This window comes from Aulostomus chinensis, chromosome 23 (genome assembly GCF_037954235.1).
Source record: "Aulostomus chinensis isolate RoL2024-O1b breed Wild chromosome 23, RoL_Achi_v1.0, whole genome shotgun sequence".
NCBI classification, from domain to species: Eukaryota; Metazoa; Chordata; class Actinopteri; order Syngnathiformes; family Aulostomidae; genus Aulostomus; species Aulostomus chinensis.
This window is the reverse complement of record NC_141342.1, coordinates 15,954,755-15,980,039: the sequence shown is the minus strand read 5'-3', so window position 1 is coordinate 15,980,039 and position 25,285 is coordinate 15,954,755. Positions and strand designations below refer to the sequence as shown.

At 41.6% G+C, this 25,285-nt stretch overlaps 3 protein-coding genes across 7 annotated transcripts; 2 read left to right on the top strand and 1 right to left on the bottom strand.

Moving 5' to 3' along the window:
- Positions 1-1,634: 1,634 nt before the first annotated feature.
- On the top strand, positions 1,635-4,889 carry lrit1b (leucine-rich repeat, immunoglobulin-like and transmembrane domains 1b). The gene is made up of 4 exons (XM_086195749.1): positions 1,635-1,767; positions 2,073-2,533; positions 2,812-3,117; positions 3,262-4,889. Exons 1-4 carry the CDS (start codon positions 1,646-1,648, stop codon positions 4,329-4,331), a joined length of 1,959 nt encoding a protein of 652 aa, XP_086051875.1. The 5' UTR covers positions 1,635-1,645; the 3' UTR covers positions 4,332-4,889.
- A 300-nt stretch (positions 4,890-5,189) lies between these two features.
- Positions 5,190-8,891, top strand: LOC147239775 (leucine-rich repeat, immunoglobulin-like domain and transmembrane domain-containing protein 2). Of its 3 annotated transcripts, none has more exons than XM_086195045.1 (4): positions 5,190-5,208; positions 6,144-6,185; positions 6,362-7,143; positions 7,293-8,891. In XM_086195045.1, exons 2-4 carry the CDS (start codon positions 6,178-6,180, stop codon positions 8,066-8,068), a joined length of 1,566 nt encoding a protein of 521 aa, XP_086051171.1. In that variant the 5' UTR covers positions 5,190-5,208; positions 6,144-6,177; the 3' UTR covers positions 8,069-8,891. The 3 variants fall into 3 exon arrangements, with proteins under 3 accessions (XP_086051171.1, XP_086051170.1, XP_086051169.1); XM_086195044.1 differs by lacking the exon at positions 5,190-5,208 and adding an exon at positions 5,725-6,000; XM_086195043.1 differs by lacking the exon at positions 5,190-5,208 and having other exon boundaries at positions 6,038-6,185; positions 7,293-8,890.
- A 1,004-nt stretch (positions 8,892-9,895) lies between these two features.
- Positions 9,896-23,439, bottom strand: LOC147239774 (cadherin-related family member 1a). 3 transcript variants are annotated; one of them, XM_086195039.1, is made up of 17 exons: positions 23,255-23,439; positions 22,791-22,886; positions 22,309-22,454; positions 22,155-22,205; positions 21,819-21,908; positions 21,641-21,727; positions 20,144-20,260; positions 19,068-19,211; positions 18,892-18,970; positions 18,712-18,812; positions 18,412-18,615; positions 17,910-18,062; positions 17,333-17,497; positions 16,797-16,864; positions 14,959-15,187; positions 13,860-14,114; positions 9,896-11,586 (listed from the first exon to the last, which is right to left on the bottom strand). In XM_086195039.1, the coding sequence occupies exons 1-17, from the start codon at positions 23,307-23,309 to the stop codon at positions 11,041-11,043; spliced, it is 2,586 nt and encodes an 861-aa protein (XP_086051165.1). In that variant the 5' UTR covers positions 23,310-23,439; the 3' UTR covers positions 9,896-11,040. The 3 variants fall into 3 exon arrangements, with proteins under 3 accessions (XP_086051165.1, XP_086051167.1, XP_086051168.1); XM_086195041.1 differs by lacking the exon at positions 23,255-23,439 and adding an exon at positions 23,006-23,167; XM_086195042.1 differs by lacking the exon at positions 9,896-11,586 and adding an exon at positions 11,596-12,726.
- Positions 23,440-25,285: the final 1,846 nt, after the last annotated feature.

Sequence of the window (25,285 nt, the reverse complement as noted above, 5' to 3'; positions counted from 1 at the left end):
CCGAAGCACCCTCGTCCTGTTTGCACATTACTGCATTGGCAAATAGTTAATTAGGGCGTCATAATCTGCTGCTTTTGCAATGAAACAAAGGTTTCTCTGTTGAATTGAAAGACTTTGTTCAACGGGAGCAATTGAAAACTGCAAGCGGTGAACTCAAACTGCACCTTGTCCATCTAATGTCGACATATAGACATTAAAAAAGATTCATTCATCTCTATACTTTATTAGAAATTAGCCACTTTGCAGATCAGGTACAAGACAAACAGATTTTTGACAAGAGGCATAAAAGAAGAACACACCAAAACTTTTTTTTAGAAGAGGGAGTTGCCTTTTGCGTTTAATTCATTTGATTTATACACGTTTACTTTAACTAAATCTTTCAGACATCATCACTGAAGAGATGACGACACGCCCAGTACGGGTCAGGTGCTAAGAAGGGGGCGCGCGCGCATGTGTGTGTGTGCGCGTGCGCGCGCATAAAAAGATGTATTAATAAGAGACAGAGACTACTGGATTAAAGGATTTATTCTCCCACAGCCGCATTGTTAAACCTCTGCACCTGCAAAAATCCCCAGCAACTGTAAAATCATACAGACTCACTGTGACACATCAAATATGGAGGGTGTTTAGTTCTCCATGCGTAATTACTGGGCCTTGTGTTTTAAAAGGACAGACACATCGAAATCCAAACAGCTTGTTTTTCTTTTCATTTGGAAGTTTGTGTTCAAAAGCATTACAGGATCATTACAGGAGGAATTTTGCGTGAAGCATTTGAAGATTATTTTCAATAATAATAATAATAATAATAATGATAATAATAATAATGGTTTAAAAAAAAAGAAACAACCCACAAAACCCAAATCAACAGGATATTTTGTTACAAGTAAAAATAATCAGCCAGCAAAAAGCATGCTTGTTTGAATTTCCTTCAATAAGATTATATTCTCTAACAAACAACAAGCTTTATCTTACTGAGGGGCTAAACTGATAGTGGTTGTGCTGAGATGATTTTTTTCTTTTTAAACCTGGAACAGACACAAAACACACAAGTAGGTGTACTGACTCTCTGCTGCCACCTCGTGGGCATTTTGACAGCAAATTGGAGCAAATATGACAGCAGGACTTTAAGAAAGCTGCAGAGTGGATCCTTTTGCTGACTCGTGTGTGTAATGTGTGATCAGAGGACAACACAAGCCTTAGTGTACCCCAACATGAGTGGAAGGAAATGTGTGAAAATATGAAGGCAAATATTCAAGAATAGATGAGACATCTGTCTCAAACATCCGTGGTTGTTACGTAGATGACAGGGTTCTTGATGTCTTAATTCTTAATTCAGCTGCAGTTATGGAACCAGTAGTTGATTTAAATCCAAGCAAATATTGGAAAGTATCGCCCGGAGAATGAAAGTAAAAACTATGCAGCCTATCAGCTTCCAGGAAGCTGCAGCCTAATCGTGTGAATGAAAATAACCCAAGTCCTTCGCTAATCCCTGCCTATCCTTTTTATCTCAGGATTCAGACTGAGCGGAGCAGTATGGAGCTGTGAGCCTGCAAACCACCGCGATGCATCTCACGTCCTGTTAAACGGAGCCCTTTCTAAACCTGTAGTTTAGTTGCATAGCACTTAGTAGCTGGCAGGAGGGAAAATGACTCGACGTTTCGCCTGTGCTTTTTGTCTGGCTTTAGTTTTGTTTCCTCTGATGAGCAGCTCATGTCCTGTACAGTGTAGCTGCTTCTTCCACAAACTGAGCGATGGATCCAAAGCAAGGTAAATACAAAGATTCATATTATCTGTTTTATACATAGGATAGTACATGTCGTGTTTCTATTCCTGTGTGTAAAATTGTCACCCCCCCCCCATTCATTCCCTTAGAATAGTGGAGGATTAACTTGGAGTTGCTCTTTAATCTTCTTTGCTTGTTACTGAACAATAGGCTACTAGGTTTTACTCCTATTCTTCTGCACTATGTTGCGTTCGTGTTAAATAGAGGGGGAATATTATTGTTAATCGGTGTGGTCATATAACACATTTTTCCTCAAACGTGTCATCATATCATTGTCATTTTCCTGCAGGAGTGTGCTTTGCAACGATCCCGAGATCACCGTGGTCCCTCCCAATTTCCCCACCGACACATCCAAGCTACGCATAGAGAAAACGGCCATCACAAGGATTTCTAGCGACAACTTCCACTACCTCAACAACATGGAGTTCCTGTGGATGTCTTTCAATTCACTGAATACCCTGAATGTTGACAGTTTCCGGGGCCTTTTCAACCTGGATGAGCTCCGACTGGACGGAAACTCCCTCACCTCCTTTCCTTGGGAGTCTCTGACTGATATGCCAAACCTGCGGCTCCTCGATTTACACAACAATAAGATCTCCGTCGTCCCCGCCGAAGCGATCATGTACATTAAGAATATTACTTATCTGGATTTATCTAGCAACAGTCTGACAACCATCCCACCTGATCTCCTGTCAATGTGGCTGACTGTGAAGCCGCCCCAGGACACAGATTCCTCTAAACTAATTCTCGGTGAGGATCAAGTGGTGACATTTGGAAGCTGGAAAGTTTTAGTTGCCTTGCATGACAAACTCCCTCTGGGTCTTTGACACCAGCAGCATTAGTTAGGGATTAGTCTAATTATAGTTATTGTGCAGGGTGTGAAGTTGTCTGACTAATTCTGTGCACACTTACTTTCTGAGCTAAAATAGCTCATTGGTTTTGGTTGGAGATAAAAAGATAGCATCAGTGGTTCATATGTGGGGACAAAAAAATATATATATTCTGTTCACACTTGATTTGTTTTGCAGGTCTCCATGACAACCCGTGGCTATGTGACTGCCGGCTGTATGACCTGGTCCAATTCCAAAAGTCCCCATCATCTTCTGTGGCTCTAATTGACACCCGGCTGCGGTGTGCTGATCCCGAGAGCTTATCAGGGGTACTTTTCACTGAAGCGGAGCTGCAGAGGTGCCAGGGCCCTCGGGTGCACACAGCCGTGGCTCGTGTTCGAAGCTCTCTGGGCAACAATGTCCTGTTACGCTGTGGCACAGTTGGCGTCCCCATCCCCGAGCTGTCCTGGAGCCGTGCTGATGGCAAAAAAATTAACGGCACTGGTGAGTTCTCCTGAACCAATTGCGGCGGCGCTAAGATTAGAATGGCGTCTATTTCTGTGGAAGTCATAGTGTCAAGGAGATTAAAGTTATTCTTTTTGTGCCAATCTGCTTAACTCTGTGGACCTTTGCCTCTTTTATTTTCAGTTCAGCAAGAGATTTCAAAGGAGGGCATCATTTGGTCGATTCTGAGCGTTCCTGCAGTCTCCTACCACGATTCTGGGAAGTATGTTTGCAAAGCGACCAACTTCGTGGGCACTGCCGACGCCCTCATCTCACTGGTGATCACGGATTCCTTTAGGTCTGAGGAAGTAGGAGGCGGTGTTTCCAAGAGAACCAGAGGGAAGAAAGGTGGTGGCATTGGAAGGGCAGCATACCAGGAGAAACTTATTGCCAGATACGTTCCACCTCCAACCACTACAGCGGCCCAGCCCGTCATTGAGCCACTCAATGGAAAAGGTGTCACCGGGAAGTACGAGATCGAGAGCTACAGCATCTCTGACGGGGATTCTCAAGGACGAGGCAGAGTGTCTGACCCTCAGAAGTCGGTGGAGGTTCCGCGGGATGCTTTGAGTAACTTAGCAGCCAATGCCTCGTCTTTACAGCAAGCTCAGGACAAAAGGATAGTGCGATCTGTGAAAGTGATTGGCGACACTGACCATACTGTCTCCCTGAACTGGCGAGCCCCCACAGCTACAAATACCACAGAGTTTAGCGTCCTCTATGCTGTATTTGGTGAGCGGGACATGCGTCGGATAAATGTAGGTGCCGGTAAAAACAGAATCACCATTGACGGCCTTGTTCCAAAGACCAAGTACATCGCTTGTGTTTGCGTCAAAGGGCTGATCCCGAAAAAGGAGCAGTGTGTAATCTTCTCAACGGATGAGGCGGCCAGCGCCAGCGGCACTCAGAAGCTCATTAATGTCGTGGTGATAACGGTGGCATGCGTGATCGCTGTCCCGCTGACTCTGATTGTGTGTTGCGGGGCCATAAAGAAGCACTGTCAAAAGCTTTTGGGGAGGCAGTCTAAGGAAATACAGGACTCGTACGTTACATTTGAGACGCTCGGCCCCGGGGCCAAAGCTAAAGGCATGGAGGGCGAGTATCTAACCAGACTGAATCCTGATGAATCCAACAGGCTGCTCTCGGCGAGGTCCAGCGTTGACTCGGAGGCCACAGCCAGGACTGAGGGGCCACCTAACGAGTACTTCTGCTGAAACCTGATGAATGCCTCAACTTCCCGAGGATGCACTTTGTTTTCTAATAGCTTGTGATGTGCAGAGTTGGAGGGGCGGAGGAGTCTCCTCTTTGAGGGGTCCTCAGAGGAAACTGATGGCTCAGTCAACATTGGATGTATGAAAGTGCTTTACAGCCTTGTGGTAATCAACCACTACTGATTTAGCAGATAGCAAAAAAAGGGAAATATACACAGTGACATGGTTTTGTTATTTACATGTGTGGTTAATGTGTACAAAATGTCTTTGAAATTTGTAATAATGCACTTTGAAGAGGGATGTTTTGCAGAGAAAAATGTTGCCCTGAATTTTAAAACCCAATCAATCTGTTTATTTCCAAGACCTCTTTACCATGTTACAATCTTTACCTAAAAATAATGTATTTAGGGGAAATATAAACCAGCAGATATTAGTCTTTTTCTTATGTCCATTTGATGTTAATGTGCCAGATTTACTGTTTGGGTCAAAAATAAATTTTCTAATATTTGTGACCTGATAAATGTGTGTATGAATGGAAAAATAAATATTTTTTTATATTGATACATGGTTACGTTTGTTTATTAGCTCCCTGAAAACTCAGTTTCTTTTGCAAAAAAAAAAAAAAAAAAAAAAAAATCCAAAGAAATCTGAGATGGATTATCACACAATTAAATTCATTCCTTGTCTTCCTCTGTCAAAGAGAGAGATGGACTGGGATTAAATTTGGTTGGAATGTTAAAACTTAATTTTAATTTGAGGATCAGTTGATTTGACTTTGGAATTGTTCCTGATCTGGATCTGATGATGTCATACCAGGTTTAGGGTTTTTTTTTTTTTTGGCGATAAAGAAGAGGATCTGAGCTGAGTTTCCCCGGTGGAGGTATGAGTACTTTTTATAGTATTTTATAAGAAAGTATCCCTAAATATAATTACTACAGCTTGTTTTATTTAAAACTCTTTAACGGTGGGCTCACATGCGACGGTGCACTGCTCCTGCGTGCTGCTACAGACTAAAACGCTGAAAATAAGACACCCCGTTATATACGTAGTAGCCTACTGCACACATAATCTAAGTTTCATTTATTTAATTTTGTCAGATGTAATTAGAAAATATTCATGAACCTGTGAACCAAAGCCAGATGATATATCAACACGTGTCAGCCTTAATGTGTTTCTAAATTGTAGGCAGTTCAGCCCGGGGTTGAGTCGCTACCTTTTCACACATGCTTTATTTGCTGATTTGGCCTTTAACGACCTGCGAGACAAACAGTGTTCAGATTATCGAGGTCAGATTACAGTTCTCTCCAGACATCTGTCTCTCTGTCTCTGTGCAGCTCTCCCTCCCTCCCTCTCTGACCGACTTCGGCCCACTTAATACAGATGGAGCTCCTGTTCACGTCCATGTTTTGAAAAGGGAGCAAAAAAAAACTCAAATTTAAGCGTAGCAGGGGTTTATCGTACTTCGAGAGCCGAACTTCATCATAAATAATTTTGAAGAGGGAAAGAGAGAGAGGGAGAGAGAGAGAGAGAGAGCGAAAGAGAGAGAGAAAGAGAGAGAGAAAGAGAGAGAGGGTTCAAGAATGAGACAATGTGGTTCATTGCTAAAAATACACCTTCCTGTGTGTCTCACATGTTATTTGGTGTCTTAAGCATTACGTCAAGGGAGATTAAGGTAATAGGCTTTCTTTCACGCAGCCTGTAGCATGTCCTGCTTTCACAGGCCTATTTCACATGCTCCTCCAGGAACATGGATGCCTTTCATGTTGCGTTACGTATCGCTTTGTTTTTCTGTCTTACCGCTACCGGATCATCAAGTTGTCTGACAGGTTGCAGCTGTACAGATGATCACATGGGAAGGTGAGTGGCCTCAGCGTCCGGGTAGGAGATCGCCGATTTGGTGACCTGCTTTTAGATGTCGTTTTGAAAGTAGCTGACTGATCGCATCGTCCTGAAACTGACAGACACGATTCACGCGTTTGTGCAACACTGTGTGGCTGTAAAGATAAAAATGTACATCTCTTTTCTTGTCTTAGGTCTTTACTGTGCATGGAAACCTCCATGAGACAAATCCCAGAGGATATCCCACGTGATTTCACCAAAGTCCGCATTGAAAAGTGTCACCTGACTGAGTTACCTCGAGGATCTTTCTCGAAAGTTGGTTCTTTGGAGTTCCTGTGGTTGAACTTCAATGACATCACCCTGATGAACATCAAAAGTCTGGAGGGGCTGACAGACCTGACGGAGCTGAGACTCCAGGGGAACAAGCTCACTTCAGTTCCATGGACTGCTTTCCAAGATGCACCAAGGCTCAAAATTTTGGATCTGAAGCACAATCGTCTGGACGTCCTTCCAGAGCACGCTCTAAAACACCTACCAGTGCTGACCTACTTAGATTTATCCTTCAACAAGCTTACGGTTATCTCAAAAGATGTGTTCATTAATTGGCCCCTTTACCAAAGAGCAGAGAAAGAATGGGGGAAAGAAGGGCTGGTCTCTAATGTGGTTTTGGGGCTGCACGACAATCCCTGGTTGTGCGATTGCCGTCTCAAAAGCTTTGTTGAATTCATCCGGGTGGTCGGCCCTCCCATCATTCTGATGAACTCTTACTTGATATGCTCTAGCCCCGCCTCCAAAGCAGACAAGTTTTTCCATGAGATCCAGTTGAAAACATGTATGAAGCCAGTGGCCTCTGCCCCAGAAACTAATATCACTTTACCTCTGGGAGCAAATGCAACACTCACATGCTTAGTCAAGGCCAGGCCGGGCCCAAGCATTCGCTGGATGTACAGTCAGAAGATTATAAGAGGATTTGCTGGTAAGATATATATTTTATTACTATCACCCACGTGGTCCTGATGTCAGAGTACTTAGTGAGGTATATGTAGAACCTTGAAGCTGCATCTGCTTAAAAACAGAAAGGCTCTTTGGCAGATGTAAACCAGTGTTTATATTTACTCCTCACAGCTACTGAGACCCATACAGACGAGGAGACTGTCACCTCCACGCTGGCGATCCCCTCTCTTCACCTGGCAGACGGAGGAGTCTACACTTGCATGGCCAACAACTTTATTGGCAACTCATCCGTTAGCATCACAGTCAACATCTCCAGTTCCTCCACTCCTCTCCCCCCACCTGTCCCCATGCTGTCTTCAGATGAGAACGCCCACATTGATATCCGCATCGCCAAGCAGACAGTCTACGGTATCACCCTGGAGTGGCACGCCGCGACAGACAACCCTGCAGAAACCTGGTTTACCATCCACTTTGGTAAATATGATTCCCCCAAAAAGGAGATGATCTATATCGGCCCGGGTATCAACAGCTACTCAGTCAGGGACTTGCTCCCTGTTACAAAATACGAGGTGTGCGTGACCCTGAAGAATCATCCGCCGAGGGAAGGCCAGTGCATTGTGTTTGTGACAGGAAGTGACATCAGCGAGCTGGAGCAAAGGGAAAGGCTCATTCATATCGTTGTTATCGTATGTGCCATGGTGCTGGCCGTGCCGGCGGGCATGTACGCCTGCACCACGGAGGCCAGGTTCAGCTGCGTGGAGCGCTGTATCGACTTGTGCAAGAAACACAGGTCCCACGGAGAGAACCTGCAAGACAGGGAGAGGCAGGGAACCTTTGACAGCCTGCAGGCGGCGAGCGACGAAGGCCTGTGCAGGGACTCGGAGGAAAAACTGAGGCCGAAGCCTGAGGTTAAATGCAGAGGAGGAAGTGCAGCTTATCTCTACTAATCAAGTATTTGTAAATCATGGCAGAAATGTACGGAAGCTCATTCCTGTCAGTAAAATAAATAAATAAATAAATTTGATAATAAAATACTCTTAATGAGAGATATCTCATAATTCTAATCTTATCTCATAATTTTAACTTTATGTGTCACTGTTGTGACTTTGAATAGCACAATTGTGACTTTTTAAATCTTGTATTATGTTCTTTTTCTAAATGTTGATGCCATGTTGTTGACTTTTTAATGTTATAGTTATTTTAAAATTAAATTATTGTCATTTGATTAATATTTCCCTTTCACATAATTTGTTTTATAATGTAGACTTTTTATATCACGATTACAGCTTCATACCACATAACTTTGTCTATATTTTGAACTGACGTTAACATTTAAGGGTTTTAGCTCTTTTTTTCTTGTCCTGGCATAAATGGTGTGTGAGTAAATAGAAATACTGTAAATCTGTATATATTTTATATTATCAGCTGACACTGAAATGCCTTTTTTCCTTAATATAAGGAATTATTCTTATGATGTCTGTTGTTGTTGTACATGTACAGAAAGAAGTTTATTTTAAAACGGATCTGACTTTTTTTTTTTTTGCTCCTATTTTGATACTGAATGTAAAAGCACGCACTCATATTAATCATTTCACATACTTTCATCCACCACACTATGTTGTCATGGATTAGACTGAATATTGAAACTGCAATCCACACAGAAGCAAACTTTTGTTTTTTTTTCTTGAGCAGAGTTGCTGTCCTGTGGTGGACTGAGATGATGTATGATGTGGATTAAAGGGAAGTCAAAGACAAATGCTGACATGCTCTGATTTTTTAGCACAATCACTTGGAGGATTTGTTACATAAGCATAAGCAGTGTTTTCCCGTGCATTTATCCATACACTGGTAAGCAGATTAAAGTGATTTTCACCCTGAATCCTTGTCAGCAGGACATGATATTTCCATTTAATGACAGCCCTGAGTGCACCACGTGTGTACACTGCATCGATTGTACAACGGCCAAAAAACATAAACTTAAATTCACAATTTGATTTTTTTTTTTTTCAATCTGGATCATTTTGACTGCCAGTTTCACTGAATCCTTGTTAATAATATGTTTTTTCTAGCTGGGTCCTCAAGGTTTTTGGTTGCTGTCGCCATAGTGAATAATTGATTTTTATTGAAAATAAGCCACAGTGCATTCAACTGGCTGGTGAATCCTGAATATAATGGTGTACGAATGGAAAACTAACTCCAGTTTATAATCTTGCTACACAGGTGTTTTGTAGTTTTTGCAGTATTATATTATTTATTCCTCAGCAGCACAAATGACCAAGTACTTGAATATATTTATTGTTTGATAAACTTTGATACCGTGTTCAATCAGTACACAATATACTTCGTTTTTACATATTTATTTTGAAAGAGCTCAATGAGACGACATCTCTGAAATATGAAGTCTGAATGCTGAACTGCCTTCCTCCTGGAACGGTAACGTGAGCCAGTTGGTCAACCACTTTCATCCAAACTATCCCAACAATTTGTTGCTTTTTAAATGAAATTTCAACCATTTTGATATTCACGGTTCCCCAAAAAATGACATTATACCTGATCAACTTTCCTTAAATGGCACCAGAAGGTTCATGTGTGTCACTCTCAATTAAATGGAATGGCAACTTTTTCAGTTTTAGCATCCTTGATATTATTATTCTCAACTCTTGTGCCTTTTCCTACAATCAAAAGTCCAAATGTCTGTGACTCTCAAGGTCAAGTCCTGTCAGCAGGTTTATTCATCCAGAAGAAGCTGTAGCCTCTGAACAAAATGGAGCCTCAAACATTTTCAGGTATTTATTCAAAATCAAGACAGTACAAAGACGGTACAAATATGTTACTTCGAAGGACCAGGCAAGTGTAATTGATATTTAATATGTACAGTTAATTTCATTAAAGATAATAAGTTACACGAGTCAAATACGAGACATGTATGACAACTGTTCGGTCTTTCTATTTGCCTATATTTGAAGGCATTGAAGAATAACATAGAGGATGTCTGCATATTAACCCTACAGGTTTCACACACATTCTTTATTTTCAATATTTTTAATCTACAGAGGAATCAGGATATATACATAATAAGCTGAGTTTGACATTTTCAAGCGTCTGTAACCCACTAGTGGTGTTGAACGGTTTTAGCTTCTTTACTGCGGCGACTGCAAAGTGTTCATATCTTTGTCTAATCTACTCAAAATAATAGAAATCATATTGTTATAAAAGCATCATGTTTTTTTTCCCCCTCTAAAATTACACACGTGCGCGCGCACACACACACACACACACACACACACACACACACACACACACACTCAAATAAATGATTAAAAGCAACTCTCTTGTGTTCCTCTGAAAACCTACAGTGGCACATCGTAATCATACAGACGAGCAACTTGTCAGATGTTGACACAGTTGGAAAAATATCAACCCACAGGTCTTTGAGCACTTCAGAATCAGCCGTGTTGTTCTTCACCGCCGTGTCAATCAACTGCACGCTTCAGTGAGCAAGACCTTCTCGTTTTGTTAGGATCTGTCGGGTGAAATCCTAAAATGGAAAATTCTACCGGGTCTTGGAGAAACTTCTCTGCGGGTTATGCAACTTGTGTACGCGCGGTAAATGGTAGTAATCCTCTCCACGGTGAACGAAGCGGTGATGCTTCTTACTGTTGTTAAGATGATGTAATCCTCCTCAAGATGGCAGTGTTATTTACGACTGCCCTACAGACACACTTAGGCTCTCCCCTCCCTCTCTCTCCGTAAGCCATGCCAACTGAGTCCAATTTCTTATCCAATCTTCCAGTAATTATACATCCCTGTTAACCCTTTTAAAGTCATGAATAATTTGAAGGCCGGCCTAGCTTACCAGATCATCATGAGGTTCCTGAGAGAACCCTCCAACGAATGATGAGGGAGTTGCTCCACGTGTTTAGTAATAACCTTGGTTGCTCTCAATTATTTTCTGCTCCAGCTTCATTTTGAGCTCTGACACTAAAGCTGAGCTGATATTACCCTCTTTGCGGCGATTAGATCTACATTTTTTGGAGCCTCTGGAGGCTAATGCACCAGATATTGTTGGGACTGCCCGGGACCTCTCGATGGGTCGTGTGTTCGACAGAGCTGGAGGTGGCAGACAAGGAGCGCTGGGTGGAGGAGGTTTCGGACGTGGACTAATGGCGTCCTGCTTGGGATTGCTCTCTGGGTCTCCAATGAGGAACTTATCTGACGGGTCGTTGAATTTGAAAATGTGCATTTTAGAGGTCCACGGCTGCTGGTGGTCTCTGGGTCGCCTCTTGATGATGCGACGTACCGGCATGATCCTGTTTGACTTTGAGTTACGCATGTACATTGCAGTAGAGATCAAAACCGTCACTCCTACCAGAGCACTAATGATAACGGTGACCATGCCTAGAGCTTTCAAAGGATTGTCCCTACTTCTCATTAAAAAGGCCGCCATAGGCCCCTTGAGAGGAGTCTGCAAAAGAGCACAAATAAAATTTGAATCAAGTCCAGAGGACTGTATCCAAGCATTAATGCAGCATTTGATCAAAGCGTGCAAGCGTGACTGATGGATGAGCAAAGCACTGACAGAGGAGGCCCGAACAACATGTCTACCAGCTTCTATACACGCTCGTGTATTGCGTGACGCACGGCAAAGAACTAGGCGCTGCGCTTGTTGTTGAGAGTGCGTCTGGCTGTGCGGTGCGTTATGACAGAGGGAGCTGATGAGGGCGGATGGTAGTTGAGGAGAGCAAAACAAGGTAATGTACGTGGTGATGTGAGGAAAGATGGCGTGAGATTGAATGGGCGAATCCAGGTGTACATCCTGAGTAAAAGACTGCATATTTGTAACTTTGACAGCCAAATAGTCCATCAAAACTTCATGTTTTACATCATCCAAGGTGGAACTCAGGTATTTTGAAAATGAAGACAAAGAACCAAGAACGAAATCATAAGTAGGGATGCACCGATTGTTAAATGCTGGGCCGATAATAACACTTTGGCTGATAGCTGATCGTTTTTGTTTGTTTATGTTGTTTTCATTGATCTTGATTCCGCTTTTTTTGTTTCAGGATAATTAAAGAAACAAAAAACCAAAAGCAGTGAATCATAGAAATACCTCATAATTTAAAATCAACATTAGCCCTACGTTATTTGCTGACAGGCCGACTGTAGTCAACAAGGCCAATATCGGCTGATCCTGATGTACATCAGTGTATCCCTAATTATCAAATAGATTTTCTAATCAACAACTTTAAATTATTTTTTTTTTAAAACTGCTAAACTATCATATATTTCAGTGTTTAATTCCCTCAAACGTGCTCTAGTACTCTTTTACAGACTGCAGCCAACCAGTAGAAAAATAAACTTATTTTCAAATGCAACAAATGCAACATGTAACTGCATCCAATATTTCTCACTTTATTCTGCGGATCACTTTAATATAATTACTCTCAGGGTTGATTCTGGACTTTTTCACTGCGCTACAGTACAGGATTGTTGATATACATATGGTTAGTAAAATGAGGGTGATGACAAACATGACGCAAATTCCAAAAACAGTCAGCGGACGCTTGCTGAGACCCATGAAGTATGAAATAATTCGTCCTTTGATCTGAAAAGCACGATACACAACACAGAAACAAGACCCAAAAAAAGAAACAAAAGAAAACACAGTCATGTCATCATGTGCGTTGGAGGGATGAAAACACGATGAAAAATATAGATTCTTGTAAGACAAAACACTGGGATAATGGCAGTGTTATTTTCTATTTTACTCTCATGTCTACAGACCTCATGACAAATATACTGTACGCCTATTTGTGTATTTGTGTCCGTTTTGTCGCAAAAAGTCGTAGAAACGAATGCATTTTCATTTATGCGAGTCAAAAAACCCGAGAGATTAATAGATATCAGCTCACTGGAATGAAAGGAAATGGAGGTTTTGAGGGGTTTGTTTTTTTTGCGACACATTTCCTGTTATGCTTCTTCTTCTGATACCCTGCCCTTGTAAACCTTTACGGAGACAATTTGTGCATCATCTCGAGTTTCTAAAAGAACAATATGTAAATTTGAACTTGTCACTGTGGGAGCACTGAAAGGCTGCACTTAAAATGATGAATTTAATACAAAATGGGACGATAAAACTTGTTATCATTAAAAAGAACTTTATCTAAATGTAACTAAACAAAATACTGAGCCCCTAATTGCTCCTGACAGCCCTGTGACAGACTGGCGGCCTGTCCAGGGTGAACCCCGCCTCTCGCTCAATGTCAGCTACGATAGGCTCCATGTTTCTATTTGACTATTTATCTTATTTTTCTGTACTTGAACGGGTGCACCAGCAAAACTAGAATTTCCCTTCAGGGATCAGTTTAAGTGTTTCTGATTCTGATTGCTAAAATAATTGGCCATACATCAGGTAGCAAACATGGCTGACTACGCTGTTCGTTGATGGCTGGATGTTTGCTAACAGATTAGTTTACCATTACAAACTTTAATTTGCCTTAAAAATTATCAGATCTTGCAGGGGTTCTTTTGGGGGGGGGGGGCTTCGTTAAGTAGTAGTTTTAGTGGTATGAATGCATTGTTGTTTTATACAAAGTATAAAAACAAAGCAGATGAGGTCGGTGAAATGTGACTGCTGAGACATTAGCGGCTGCATGGCATCAAATTCTGGAATCTACAGCTTGTGCTTTCTATAGCTGAAGGCTGCAAAGCAAATATGAATCAGAGCTCATGTCTTACCGCCTCCGTGATGTCAATGTTGACCACCGCTGTTGTGCTGAAGGACGGAGAGCCTCGGTCCCTGGCCTGGACCACCAGAGACCACCTGCAGTCTTTTTGCTTGGTGATGTTCTGCACGATCTCCATGGACTTGATGTAGGGCTTCAGTTTGATCTCTCCTGTATCGGTGTTAATGTCAAACGCGTTGTCGGGATCGGCCGTCATGATGGAGTACTCGATGACGTTGTTGGGGGACTCGGCGTCCTCATCCACTGCCTGTAAAAGAAAATAGAAGAATAACAACAAATGAAATTAGGGAGCAGTTTTAAAAAATCCTCACCTGTTGTGTTTTCTGTGTCTATTACTTTTTGGTGGAAAACAGACAAATATTTCAACGATATCACAAACCACACGGCGGAACCAGTATTCTATCAAATACGCAATTATAGCTGCCTTAGCTGGAAAAATGCTTGAGGGAGCCATTTTTAGCAGATGGTTTCCATGGTAATTATTGATAATTTTAGAAAGGTTATACTTCAGAGTACGCGGCAAAAGATGTGACAACTTTGGCTGTGTCAAATGTATTCATACTTTCAAAAATGTGCAGCTTTTTACACGATTTAAACAGGATTTGCAGTTTCACAGGAGGATTGTATTTGCAATATTTCCACTGGATCATTTTGGGATTATGAAATCGATCCTGTTATTATGGTTTGATTTTAAACACATTTTTTTTAAATCTAAATTTGGTGGTTGGCGTTGTCACTGAGTCAGTGTTTTGAAATGTTGCGTGCTTTCAGGACTCTAGCACGGTCCTCTTATCACCATTTATATTTCCACTGCGACAATAATTTGAGAATTATTGTGATAGACTTTTAAATCTGTATCGTCCAACTCTATGTGACAGCTGAAATTCCTCCATAGTGAAACAGTTCCAGCAACAACAACAACAACAACAACAACGACAGCTCTATTCCTCTACTGTCTATGCACCTTTCTTGTTGTCACAGGTATGTTTGCTAACCATCTCAACATCAGTTTCCACTCTGGGTTCCGTTACCATGGTGACATTTGCTTGATTTCTCACATCTGAGCCTCGTTACCTCTATTAGCGCATTACCTCTATCTTCACGGGCGCTCCAATAATCATGGTCTTCTCCAGGAGTTCGTCACCGAACTCTGGAGGATGGTCGTTCATGTCAAGGATGGTGACGAAGACTTCAGCCAGGCTGTACTTTCTCTCTGAATCCTCGGCCTTCACGTAGAAGTTGTACTTGGACCGAACCTCTGCATCCAGACTGGTCCATGGCTGCGTGGAAATGAGGCCTGATGTCGGGTGGATGGCGAACCTGCAGTTCAGAACAGTATAAGTGTGTGTGTGTGTGTGTGTGTGTGTGTGTGTGTGTGCGTGTGTATGAGTCATAATCACAGCTGTCCATTTGAGTCCTAACACACAAGGTGTTTTTCTTATTTTCAGAACAAATTATACTGACGTCACCTCTTGTAGAGTTCTCCCTGACTCACATATTCACAACTAAAAGCACGCTATCCTTACGTGTACGCATGAAACCAGGTTTAAAACAACGTATGGTTTTAGACAGTTTTGTCAGAAATCATTATGAAGATAAATAAATACACCCCTTAGTTACTGTGAGGATCTCATCTAAATAATTTTTCTCTACCTTCATTGTATTTATTTATTTTCAAACCTTTGCCTGCTTCTCATACGTACCTCTCTATGTAATGGAGTTTTAATTTTTGATTTTATTCCAGAAAATGTATGTTTTGGTTTTACACAATCTCTAACCTCCTCAAAGCTATGGCACTCTTTTATTGTCCTATAATTCATCATCTATTTAACATATTTCAATCATTTTTGACAAAAAGTGACACTGAACCAATAGATAACAGAGATTTTTTTGGTCAAGATCGCAGGAAGGCGGCAATGTTGCATTGATTCGATTCCTCTTTTCTCCTGGATTTCCTCTCCTTGAGATAAATCTACGAGCACCAGTCATCCAAAACAGATCAGATGCCAAAATTCAAACGTAATGTCAAGACCGGGTCCAGAAAATATTTGAAAAATGCCAGGAAAAAAAAAAAGGGCCTCATTAAGTTATTCGATTTTATTCGTGACCCAAACAAAACTATGGAACTTTAACCATATTTTTGATTATCGGGCGCTAAAAAATTTCAATCACTAACAGCATGTTGTTGCAGATTTTGATCCAAGAGTCGTCCGACGTAAAACCTGAAATGTTTCCAGTGGTTTGTAGAAATCGTACCACATTTGTCTAAGAAAGTGTCATTTTCTGCAAACAACAACTTCTCCAATCAGAGGAGTGTCAAAGGTAATAATACATGTACATAAAAGGGCATTAAAATTCTACATTTAAAGAATTATACTGCGTTGGCAAAGATTTGTATGTTCTAGTTCATCACCGGGCTTACTGCCATTTTATTCACTGTGATAATTCACAAGTTGCCTTGAAACTGATAAATCTCACACAATTAACTCTGCCTGCAGACGAACATAAATTTACACTTTTTTTTTTCCCCCTTCGCTGCATGCTGCCTTGCTTTTCAAAGCTGCCATTTGTGCGGCTCCAGCTGTCACATTGCATGTTAATTGGCTCTCCCTATGTGAGACGATCCAGGCTGACTATTTTTAACCCTCCAATCCAATTAGGAGATTAGCCAGCATCTTGCAGTCATTTAACGGGGAGATGTTTGTTCAGCGAAGGGGCCAATCAAACTGATTTCCTGCTTACTTCTTCCATCAAAGAGACAGAGGTAAATTAAGACCTGGTGTCCTGTTGATTGAGTTTCAGAACACATGAGTCATACGTCAAAGTTTTTAGTCTCATAACATTTTTTTTTGTTGGTTTTTTTTTTTTTTTTTTTGGTGGTGGTGGTAGGAGTTCATCAGACAGGCAAGAGGGAAGTACTTTCACTTACAAGTCTGATCCCGATCCATAAATGGAGTATTTGACTTCACCCCAGGGTCCTGAATCTGGATCGTTTGCCTAAGAGAAAACAACAACGACAACACAGAGAGTTTAAATTTAATTGAGTTTATTCATTATAGCTAAACTGGGGCGCTTATGTTACTGAGGATGTTTATATTTATTGGATCCAATTGAGGAGCCAGGGTCTTCAGCTCACGCACAGTGGGTGGGGCAGGCTTGTTAAGTCTCTTTCTGTGGTGAGTGGGATGGAAGCGTTAGGTCAACGTGATTAACCTTCAGCTGAAATTAAGCTTTTTACTCCACGCTGCCAAGCTTACACAAATTGCCTGGTTGCAGGATAAATGCAGTATCACGGAGTACAAGGCTACCGTTTCTATTGATTATTCCCTCGCTGGAGCAGTAAAACAGCACAAGCCTGAGTGGGAACAATGATGTCATAACTAGGAACAATAGGATGGAGTTTCTGTAATCTTATGAGCTACTCAAAAGAATTATTTATTTTCATTGTAATCATGATGAACTCACCGTCACAGAAGCGACACTGGTTCCTCCAGGAGAGTTCTCAGGGACCCTGGCGATGTAATACTCAGACGTGAATTTAGGGAGGTTGTCATTTGTATCCAGGAGGTTGATGACGATGTCCGCCGTCGCACTGAATCGCTCGGGGGTGTCGATCTCCACGGCCAACAGCTACAGAGAAACATACAGGAATTGTCATGAATTCATTCGATCGGCGACTGATCGGTCACACGAACAGCTCTGTCGAGCGGAGAAGAGCAAAAAGATTGCATGATTGACGTAGCTGGCAAACGGGTGACGTCGGAATACGAAATTAAAAGAACCCATCTACTCTGGAATAAGACCTGAAACACACAAGAATGTGAAAAATACATCGGTTCAGTCGTTTAAATTGCTAAACTGTCGAAGTTAGTATGCAGAGATTTGTTACTGCTGTTGCTCACACAAACCAGCAGTTCATATGGAGATGTTACTCTGGGGTTTAGGATAGCCGGTATAATCAGTTATTTCAATTAAAAAGGTGAGATTAAGCCCAGACTTAATGATCTCAGTGCCATTTATCAATGACGAATCACAATCTAACCTTGAAGGAAAGGGTTGATCCCTTTTCGTAGTCGATACCAGATGAGTCCTCCACAATGATGGTCACCTGTGCTTCGTTCAGGACCGTCTGGGGAACCACTCGCAGCACTCGACTTGGCCCTACTAGCCTCAGTTTAAACTTTGCGTTTGCTCCCTATGAAACAAAAATGTACAGCAAGCATCATAATCAAGACTTTTTTTTTTCTTCTTCTACTGGGTCAGATAATGAGGAGCATTTTATGATGAGTGTGTTTGATTGCAGTTGCGTAACCGGACATACTTTTCGGCTGGTGAGCAGATAATTACGCAACATTGTACTCAGAGGTATTAGTTGTGTGTCTGTCAGCATCTGCCTGTTTGAAAACACTCCCATTTTTGATGTTGAAAAATGAAAACAGATTATGTCTTGTGAATGTTCTTTTTCTTGTCTGAACAAATGTGGAGTACTAAAAAGACACAGACACATTATACATTGTATATATAAATAAAGAATATTTACATACCTGGTCAGAGTCATTGACCGTGATCTTGAAGCCGCGGAGGATCTCCCCTGCAGGAGGATGCTCATACATGGTGACCTCAAACTTGTTTTGTGGTCCGTTCTCTCCGTAAAAGGTCGGTGGGTGGTTGTTGAGGTCCACTACCCGTACGCTCACCATGGTGATGTCATAGTCTTGCAGCTGATTGTCTGGTCCAACCTCGGATGCCTTTTATTTAAAAAAGAAAAAGAAAAAAAAAAGACACCAGTTAACACCTCATGGGCATGCAGTGAGAGCAGATGTATCTAATTCCAGAGCAGTTACCTTGACTTTAATTTCATACAGTTCATTTTTCAGCAGGGATGGATACGTTGTCAAGGTGATACATCCGCTGGTGCTGTTCATGTCAAAGACGCCATCACTACCTGGAAGGTGATGACAGACACGTTGGAGGTGTGTTGGCATCTGAAAACCGACTGAACTTTACTGAACAGCTCCTCTCACCCTCAACAATGGAATAGTGTATCGGGTTAGGACTGCCTTGATCTCCATCTTTAGCATACACTGTGAATATTTCAGAGCCCTGGAATTAAAAAAACAAAACATTCATATTCATTGCAAAGTATGATATAAAACGCAGCGAAACCAGCTGATGTGTTGGGAAGAAAAGACGGGCTTACAGGGACGGAGACCTCGTAGATGTAGCCGAAGTAAGGCGTCCCTATGAAGGATGGAGGCATGTCTTGAGCGTCGATGACATTGATGGTTATAGTGGCTGTGGAGGTCAAAACCTGGTGCTTCCCCTTATACTTCCCTCCTCCATCCTGGGAAAGGGAAAAAAAAGGAGGATATAGCACATTTTAAAACCTTTCTATTTTATCCAGAATTTCTATCCAAAGCAATTTATGCTCGAATTAAAAATGGAGAATGTGCATTTGGATCTAAACTGAGACCCTTGAGTTGGCTCGCCCTTCTGCAACAATGCTTTTTTTAACTGCAGGAAATACGTTTTTTTTTTTAACCCAACAAACGGACTTTATAAGCCCTATAAACTTGCATTTGCAAGATTGTTTTGGGGTAAGAGTTAAGATGATTGGTAAGATGTTGAATTGGCACGTCCACGCGAATCCTGTTAACAATTCTGGCAAAGCGGAAAATGCTTCGGGAAGTGGAAGCCTTGCACCAACTTGATCATAAATAAGATAAAACTAATTTAATCGTAAACCAGAAATTTTACATTGATGTAGTTTTAGTCATGCATGGCCATCAACAAGCAGATTCCTGTGCTTCCTTGTTTATTTGCTGATATCAGTTTAAAGAAATAAACACGTTTGACAGATTTGTCTAAAACACGCCTTTCTCAGTCTCTCAGTAGTACTGAAACTACACATCCATTGTTGGTGTTATAAATGTTCCTGCTCCCTGATTGGTTTATGCCTGCAATTAATAGACAGAGTGCTTTATCAGCAAACTACCAGTTTGTTTTTGTCACCTTTCAATCAGAAAGTCACAGAATCTGGAGATAATTGTTTTGTTTTTTTTTAAAGAACCAACAGAGCGTAATATGAGTTTGAAATCAGTAGTCGGCAGAGCAACAAAAAACGCCACTAAGATCTTGAATGACTTAAACGCTTCAACATAGATACGATACCTCCAAGATTTGGTTAAGCGTCAGTGCAAATGTGTGAGACTGGAAGTCGTGTCAGGTTCAGAATTGGAACAAACCCAGAAGTAAAGGGCAACAGTGACCTCTGACCTTAGCAATCACTGTCACAAAGTGTGTGGGCGTGGTTTCGTAGTCAAGAGTCTCGCCCGGTTTGACTCTGAGGATCCCTCTGTGCCCGTCAATGGTGAACTTAGCAGGTGGTGAAGTCTGAAGAAATAACAAAGACAAACAGTGTTTCATTCGGTTTCAAATGTTAAGAGCGAACCTATATTCTTGGCTCACATTTTCAACACATTTCTGTCAGTGTTGTCCCTCAGCTGACGCATAAACAGTAACTACTGTATTGTCAGCTGCCTCCCTGGAGCGAACCTAAGCCGCTATTAAGCCTCCGATGCTTTGCTCAAATGTAATTAAAATTTAATCCACTCAAGTAACACCGTTTCCAAACTGCTCTCTGCTATGAGATTAATCTTGCCCTCTGAACACTGTTCCATCATTCGAATGCCCTTTTTCCCCCTCCACATGGCAACAGCGCTCCCATAATATCAGCTCCACCTCTGGGGTCACCCACTGAGCGTTGGGACCGTAACAAGCCAGTTAACGGTGCTTCGGCGCAGGGAGACGATGGCGCTCTTACGATTAGCGTTCATAAAATCTGTGATTGAACAGCTAATTATAGAAGTACTTTGTTAATAGGCTCACTGAAGTCAGACAGAACGATGTTAAGTGTGATTATTTTAACGAGCACCAAACCAAAACTGTTCTAAACCTGTAAAGCAAATAAACTGAATGAAAATATAATGCGTCACTTGTTAAGATTTATTTTATGGTTTCAAAATTCAAACCCCAGAAAATTCAGGTAGATGAAATAAATTTAAAAAAAGCAAACACCTTCGCACCTTAGACTGCAACACCAGTGACAGTGAGGGCGTCAGTAGCGTGTGCACCTACAATTTTCATAGTTCCACACAAACCGGACAGGGACATGAACCCAATAATGTACCCGATGACCAGAACGCCCCACGAATGCTCATTAGATGAAAGATCTGTCAAATGGGGAGCCACTAAAGAACAAGGATGTTTTCAGCTTTCTGCGTGTAAAGCCTGGCAGCACGAGGACGAGTATTTACATGCTTAAAATCGAATACGATTGTCGACGGAAGAAGAGCGCAAGGACCTCCAGCCGTTGAAACACTTCACTGGTTCTTGGTGGTCACACAGATGCAATTAAACGTTTTGTCATGTTGTGATACACCCTAAGCTGTGATGCTAAACTGGCTCACGTGGTTTACTGTTAAAAACAAATTGGCACACAATCTGTTTTATTTGGAGTGACCTTTTATTGATTTCCAATCGATCGTGAAACACCTTGCACTTGTGCAACAGATGGATTACCTCGGACAAGAGGAAAGACTGCTAAAACTAACACACGCTACAGACACCTCTTTTTAAGGAAACCGAAAAGAAAATGGCTGCAAAAGAGTTTCAGCATTAGTGGAAACATAAATTCAATCAAACAAGTTATCGAGATGTTTTAAGATGGCACAGCGGGGCATCATCCGCATAGAAGCGCAACTTTCAGCTCACTTGTAGGGAATATGAGACGCTGCCTCCTGAGCCCATATCTTTATCCACTGCTTGGACTCTGTAGATGCTACTACCTGGAGCAGTGTCCTGGAGAAAATACAAATACAAGTCAGATCAACTCCAACAATTTCAAACCGCTGTCGCAATTGTTCCGTGTAATTATTCGAAAACATCGCACCTCTGGGATATCGATGATGAAAGGCAGGTTTTGGAATTCAGGAGGCTCGTCATTGGTGTCAGTGACAAACACTCGTATTGTTTCATCAACCTGGACAAGAAGAAACAACCAAATCACAACTCATTTCAATCTGTTTTTTAAGACTACCTCTTTTTTTGTATTCATTCGATTCTAGTTCCCTTTCTTTTCCTTATTTCTATCTCATTCTTTTAAAAGTGAATTATTCATCATTACACACTTGATTTTCAAAGCTGTAAGTATATGAATAAACGAGATATCACTGATCTAGCAGTGGTATGATTCATATTCAATCAGAAGAAATCAATAAAATCCTACTTTATTGCGACCATCCGTGATGCTCACAACCACTGAAATTTCAGCTTGTTTCTGCCAAAAAAACCCCAACAAGATTCTTATCAGTTTGAGCCAAATACATTTTTGTTTCCTCTAGAAAAAAAGAAAAAAAAAAGGGTTTCATGTACAGGCTCACCTCCCTGTCGAGCTCCTGAATCAGGGTCACGTTTCCTGATTTGGGGTCCACTCTAAAATATTCTTTGGAGCCCTTTTCAAAAGTTAGATCATATCGTATAGGATCACCTTCTGGGTCCGTGCCATTAAGAGTGTATATCTGCGTTCCTGTATGTGGAAAAAACAAACAAACATGAAATATATTTTAGGATTCGCCGTGGTGACGCAGAAAAGGTAGAAAGACTGTTTTTTTGTTTTGTTTTTTTTCTAATTTTGAGCATGAATAGCACATTTGATCAGCAGGTCACAGAGCCACCACCCATATTCTTTTCTCTCAGTAAGTCTTGCTGTACGTCACAATCCAGCGGGTATTATAGTGATTAGCTGGAGCTTCAGTAGCAGTGTGGTCGTTTCATCATTAGATTCATAAAGTAAACGCCAACTCTTCAAAAAAAAAAATAAGTTCATTAAGAAAATCACCAATGGGCTGCGTGTGTGACTTACCAACAGGTGTATCCTCGGAGATGCTAAACAAAGCCATATTCCCGTTTGTACTGCTGGGTCCATTATCATAAAAATATGGTGCGTAGTCTGATTGCCCTTTATGAGAAAGCGGAGAAACATAATTCATGTTATTTGACTAGAAATAATAGAGTATTAAATCCATTTATCAAGATTTGATTCTGTTTCTAATGTGTGTAAGAAACTATGGCACTCACTTGCTAAGAAAAGGACAGGAGCCAAACACAGGGAGGGAGAGAATAGTGATAAATCACAATTATATCGGAGTTTTCACGATCACAACACAAACAGTACAAGCAGCTCGAATAGTGTGTACTAGGATGGACATTCCCTCTGAGCGTTAGGGGATTAACCAGATAAGAGCAAGGCAACAAGTCTTAACCACACACGCACACACACACACACACACACACACGCACAAAGACAACAACAAAACCAGACCCTACCCGAGGTGAAGTGAAGAAAGAGGACAAAGAGTAAAGCATTCTTTTCTTTCTTCATCCTGGTGGGGAGGTAAGGCTTGGCTGGCTCATGTGGAAGGCTTGGTGGGGGGAACAACAACAACAAAAAACGGACGGCGTATAGGTGTGTGTCGTGCCCTTCTGGAGGCGTCTCAGCAGCTCAGAGGGAAGAGCCTGGGACAGATTCTCAAGCACTAATCTGGTGACGCATCCCTTCCCTCCGTAGACATCTCCGCTTCCAACGCTGCTCTCACTTTGATTTCTCCTGGAAACTCTACGCGAGAACGGCGGAGAGGTGTTCACACAATATAGCGAGATCATCACACCTCTGCACACATGCGGCAAGCGTACACATGAGGCCCAGCGGCATCCACGATTACTGTCGAATCGCACTCTTTTTTTTTGTGACATCATAAACTTCCTAAGTTGTCTGTCTTCCAATAAAGTGTTTGAAATCCAGGGAGAGTCTCAGTTTAGATCTCGAGCTTCCACACTGGGAACGTTTGTTCAGGGGCACAAACACATTTGGCTCCTCTAAATGTTGTTTTTGAAGGTTTTATTGTCACACTGGTAGCCTGAGCCTCCTGTGTCTCCTCTTGGCAGCGCTGAACAACACGCCTCAGCTGCACTTGTGGATCACTCGTGCACTTCAGAGCTTTCATTGTCCTTGGCAGACCACTTTCCCCCAGGAGACCCAGTGACCTGTTAATCGTCACCCTTCAAGACACCAAACCTTACAAATAGCGAGTCAGAACTGAACGGGACGTTTTTTAATCACGGGAGAAGGCGACAAAATCCCGAACCGCTTGCAATTTGAGCAGTGAGCCTGCAACGGAGGAAGCATCATGTTTTGTCCCAGCAACATCCTCAGTATTGGACGTCAAGAAGAGGCAGAAACGTCACGCTGCCGATTTTTTTTTTTTCAAACACAATTCTAACTGTGTCTGCAGAGCATTCGCTTACAAATAGGAGTAAGTGTGTTGACTTACTCAATTAGAGGGGCAGACTGGTGCTCGTACTGTATTCACAGATATAAAAATAGTGCCTGACACTTGAAGACACACGCGCGCGCGCGCGCGCGCGCACACACACACGCACACACACCTCTTACCGGTGGCCAACCTATGAGAAGTTTGCTGTTTAGTGAAATAAAAGCAGAACCCACAGGCTGCTCAGTGTTTATAGTAGCAGAGTGAATGAGAACTTGTCTGGTTTTAAATAATGACGATTAATCACACATGCAAATGCCATTAAAATCTGCATGTGAGCCACAAGACTGCAGTCAAGTATTCATAATAGAGGGCATGAGTTCATGAAAAAGCACATAGTGTGAAGAATAATACTCTTACAGTTTTCTTCAGTAATATAATGCATGTAAATTAAATGTAATTTAGAACTGATTCATCAACACATTAGCCCGGGTAGAGTTCATGTCTATTTTTTTTTTTATTCTCTTTACCAATCTACTGTATTTTTTTTTTTCAAAAAGTCAGAAGGACAATCGTAATTTGCAAGATTAAAAGCTGTCAGATAAGGAGATAGTCAAGCACACATAAAAAAAAGCATCAATGCAGCAAATGTGTCTTTATCATGAACATGAAAATATCACTTGATCTGCTGCTGTCAAAAGAAAAACCCAACAAAGGAATTTGTACAGTAACTTAAGCAGACACGAGAAGTTTGAGAGTTTCAGGTTTTTGGGGAATAATGCGCTCTTAAGATCTCAATTCTATTCACACCGGTAAAATTTTTAAAAAGAAAAAAAGATAGTAATAATATTCCGGTGGTGCTACAATTTAGAGCTAAAAGGGAGAATGACAAGATGAGGCAATCACGTCCTAATAGAGAATTTTATTTCTGATTTATTTAGCCACGTCTTTTTCTTTCTTTTCACAGCAGTTTGAGGCGGCGTGGCTCTCAAGGTCAAACCTCCAAGCAATAAAAACCTTGGACCTCAGCCTGATATTGGTCATCAATCTGAAAATGACGGACAGACGGTAAAAAAAAAAAAAAAAA

Bases quoted from the DNA above. Each gene is read 5' to 3' on its own strand.
- LOC147239774 (XM_086195039.1), bottom strand. From the start codon at position 23,309: ATGAAGAAAGAAAAGAATGCTTTACTCTTTGTCCTCTTTCTTCACTTC. The intron at 20,261-21,640 runs GTGAGCTGAAAG...TTATTTCTTCAG, and splicing joins GCGTCTCATATTCCCTACAA to ACTTCACCACCTGCTAAGTT. The intron at 14,115-14,958 runs GTAATGCGCTAA...TTTCTTTTACAG, and splicing joins GAGCGCCCGTGAAGATAGAG to GCAGTGGATGAGGACGCCGA.
- lrit1b (XM_086195749.1), top strand. From the start codon at position 1,646: ATGACTCGACGTTTCGCCTGTGCTTTTTGTCTGGCTTTAGTTTTGTTT. The intron at 1,768-2,072 runs GTAAATACAAAG...ATTTTCCTGCAG, and splicing joins AGCGATGGATCCAAAGCAAG to GAGTGTGCTTTGCAACGATC. The intron at 2,534-2,811 runs GTGAGGATCAAG...TTTGTTTTGCAG, and splicing joins TTCCTCTAAACTAATTCTCG to GTCTCCATGACAACCCGTGG.
- LOC147239775 (XM_086195043.1), top strand. From the start codon at position 6,076: ATGGATGCCTTTCATGTTGCGTTACGTATCGCTTTGTTTTTCTGTCTT. The intron at 6,186-6,361 runs GTGAGTGGCCTC...TTCTTGTCTTAG, and splicing joins ACAGATGATCACATGGGAAG to GTCTTTACTGTGCATGGAAA. The intron at 7,144-7,292 runs GTAAGATATATA...TACTCCTCACAG, and splicing joins GATTATAAGAGGATTTGCTG to CTACTGAGACCCATACAGAC.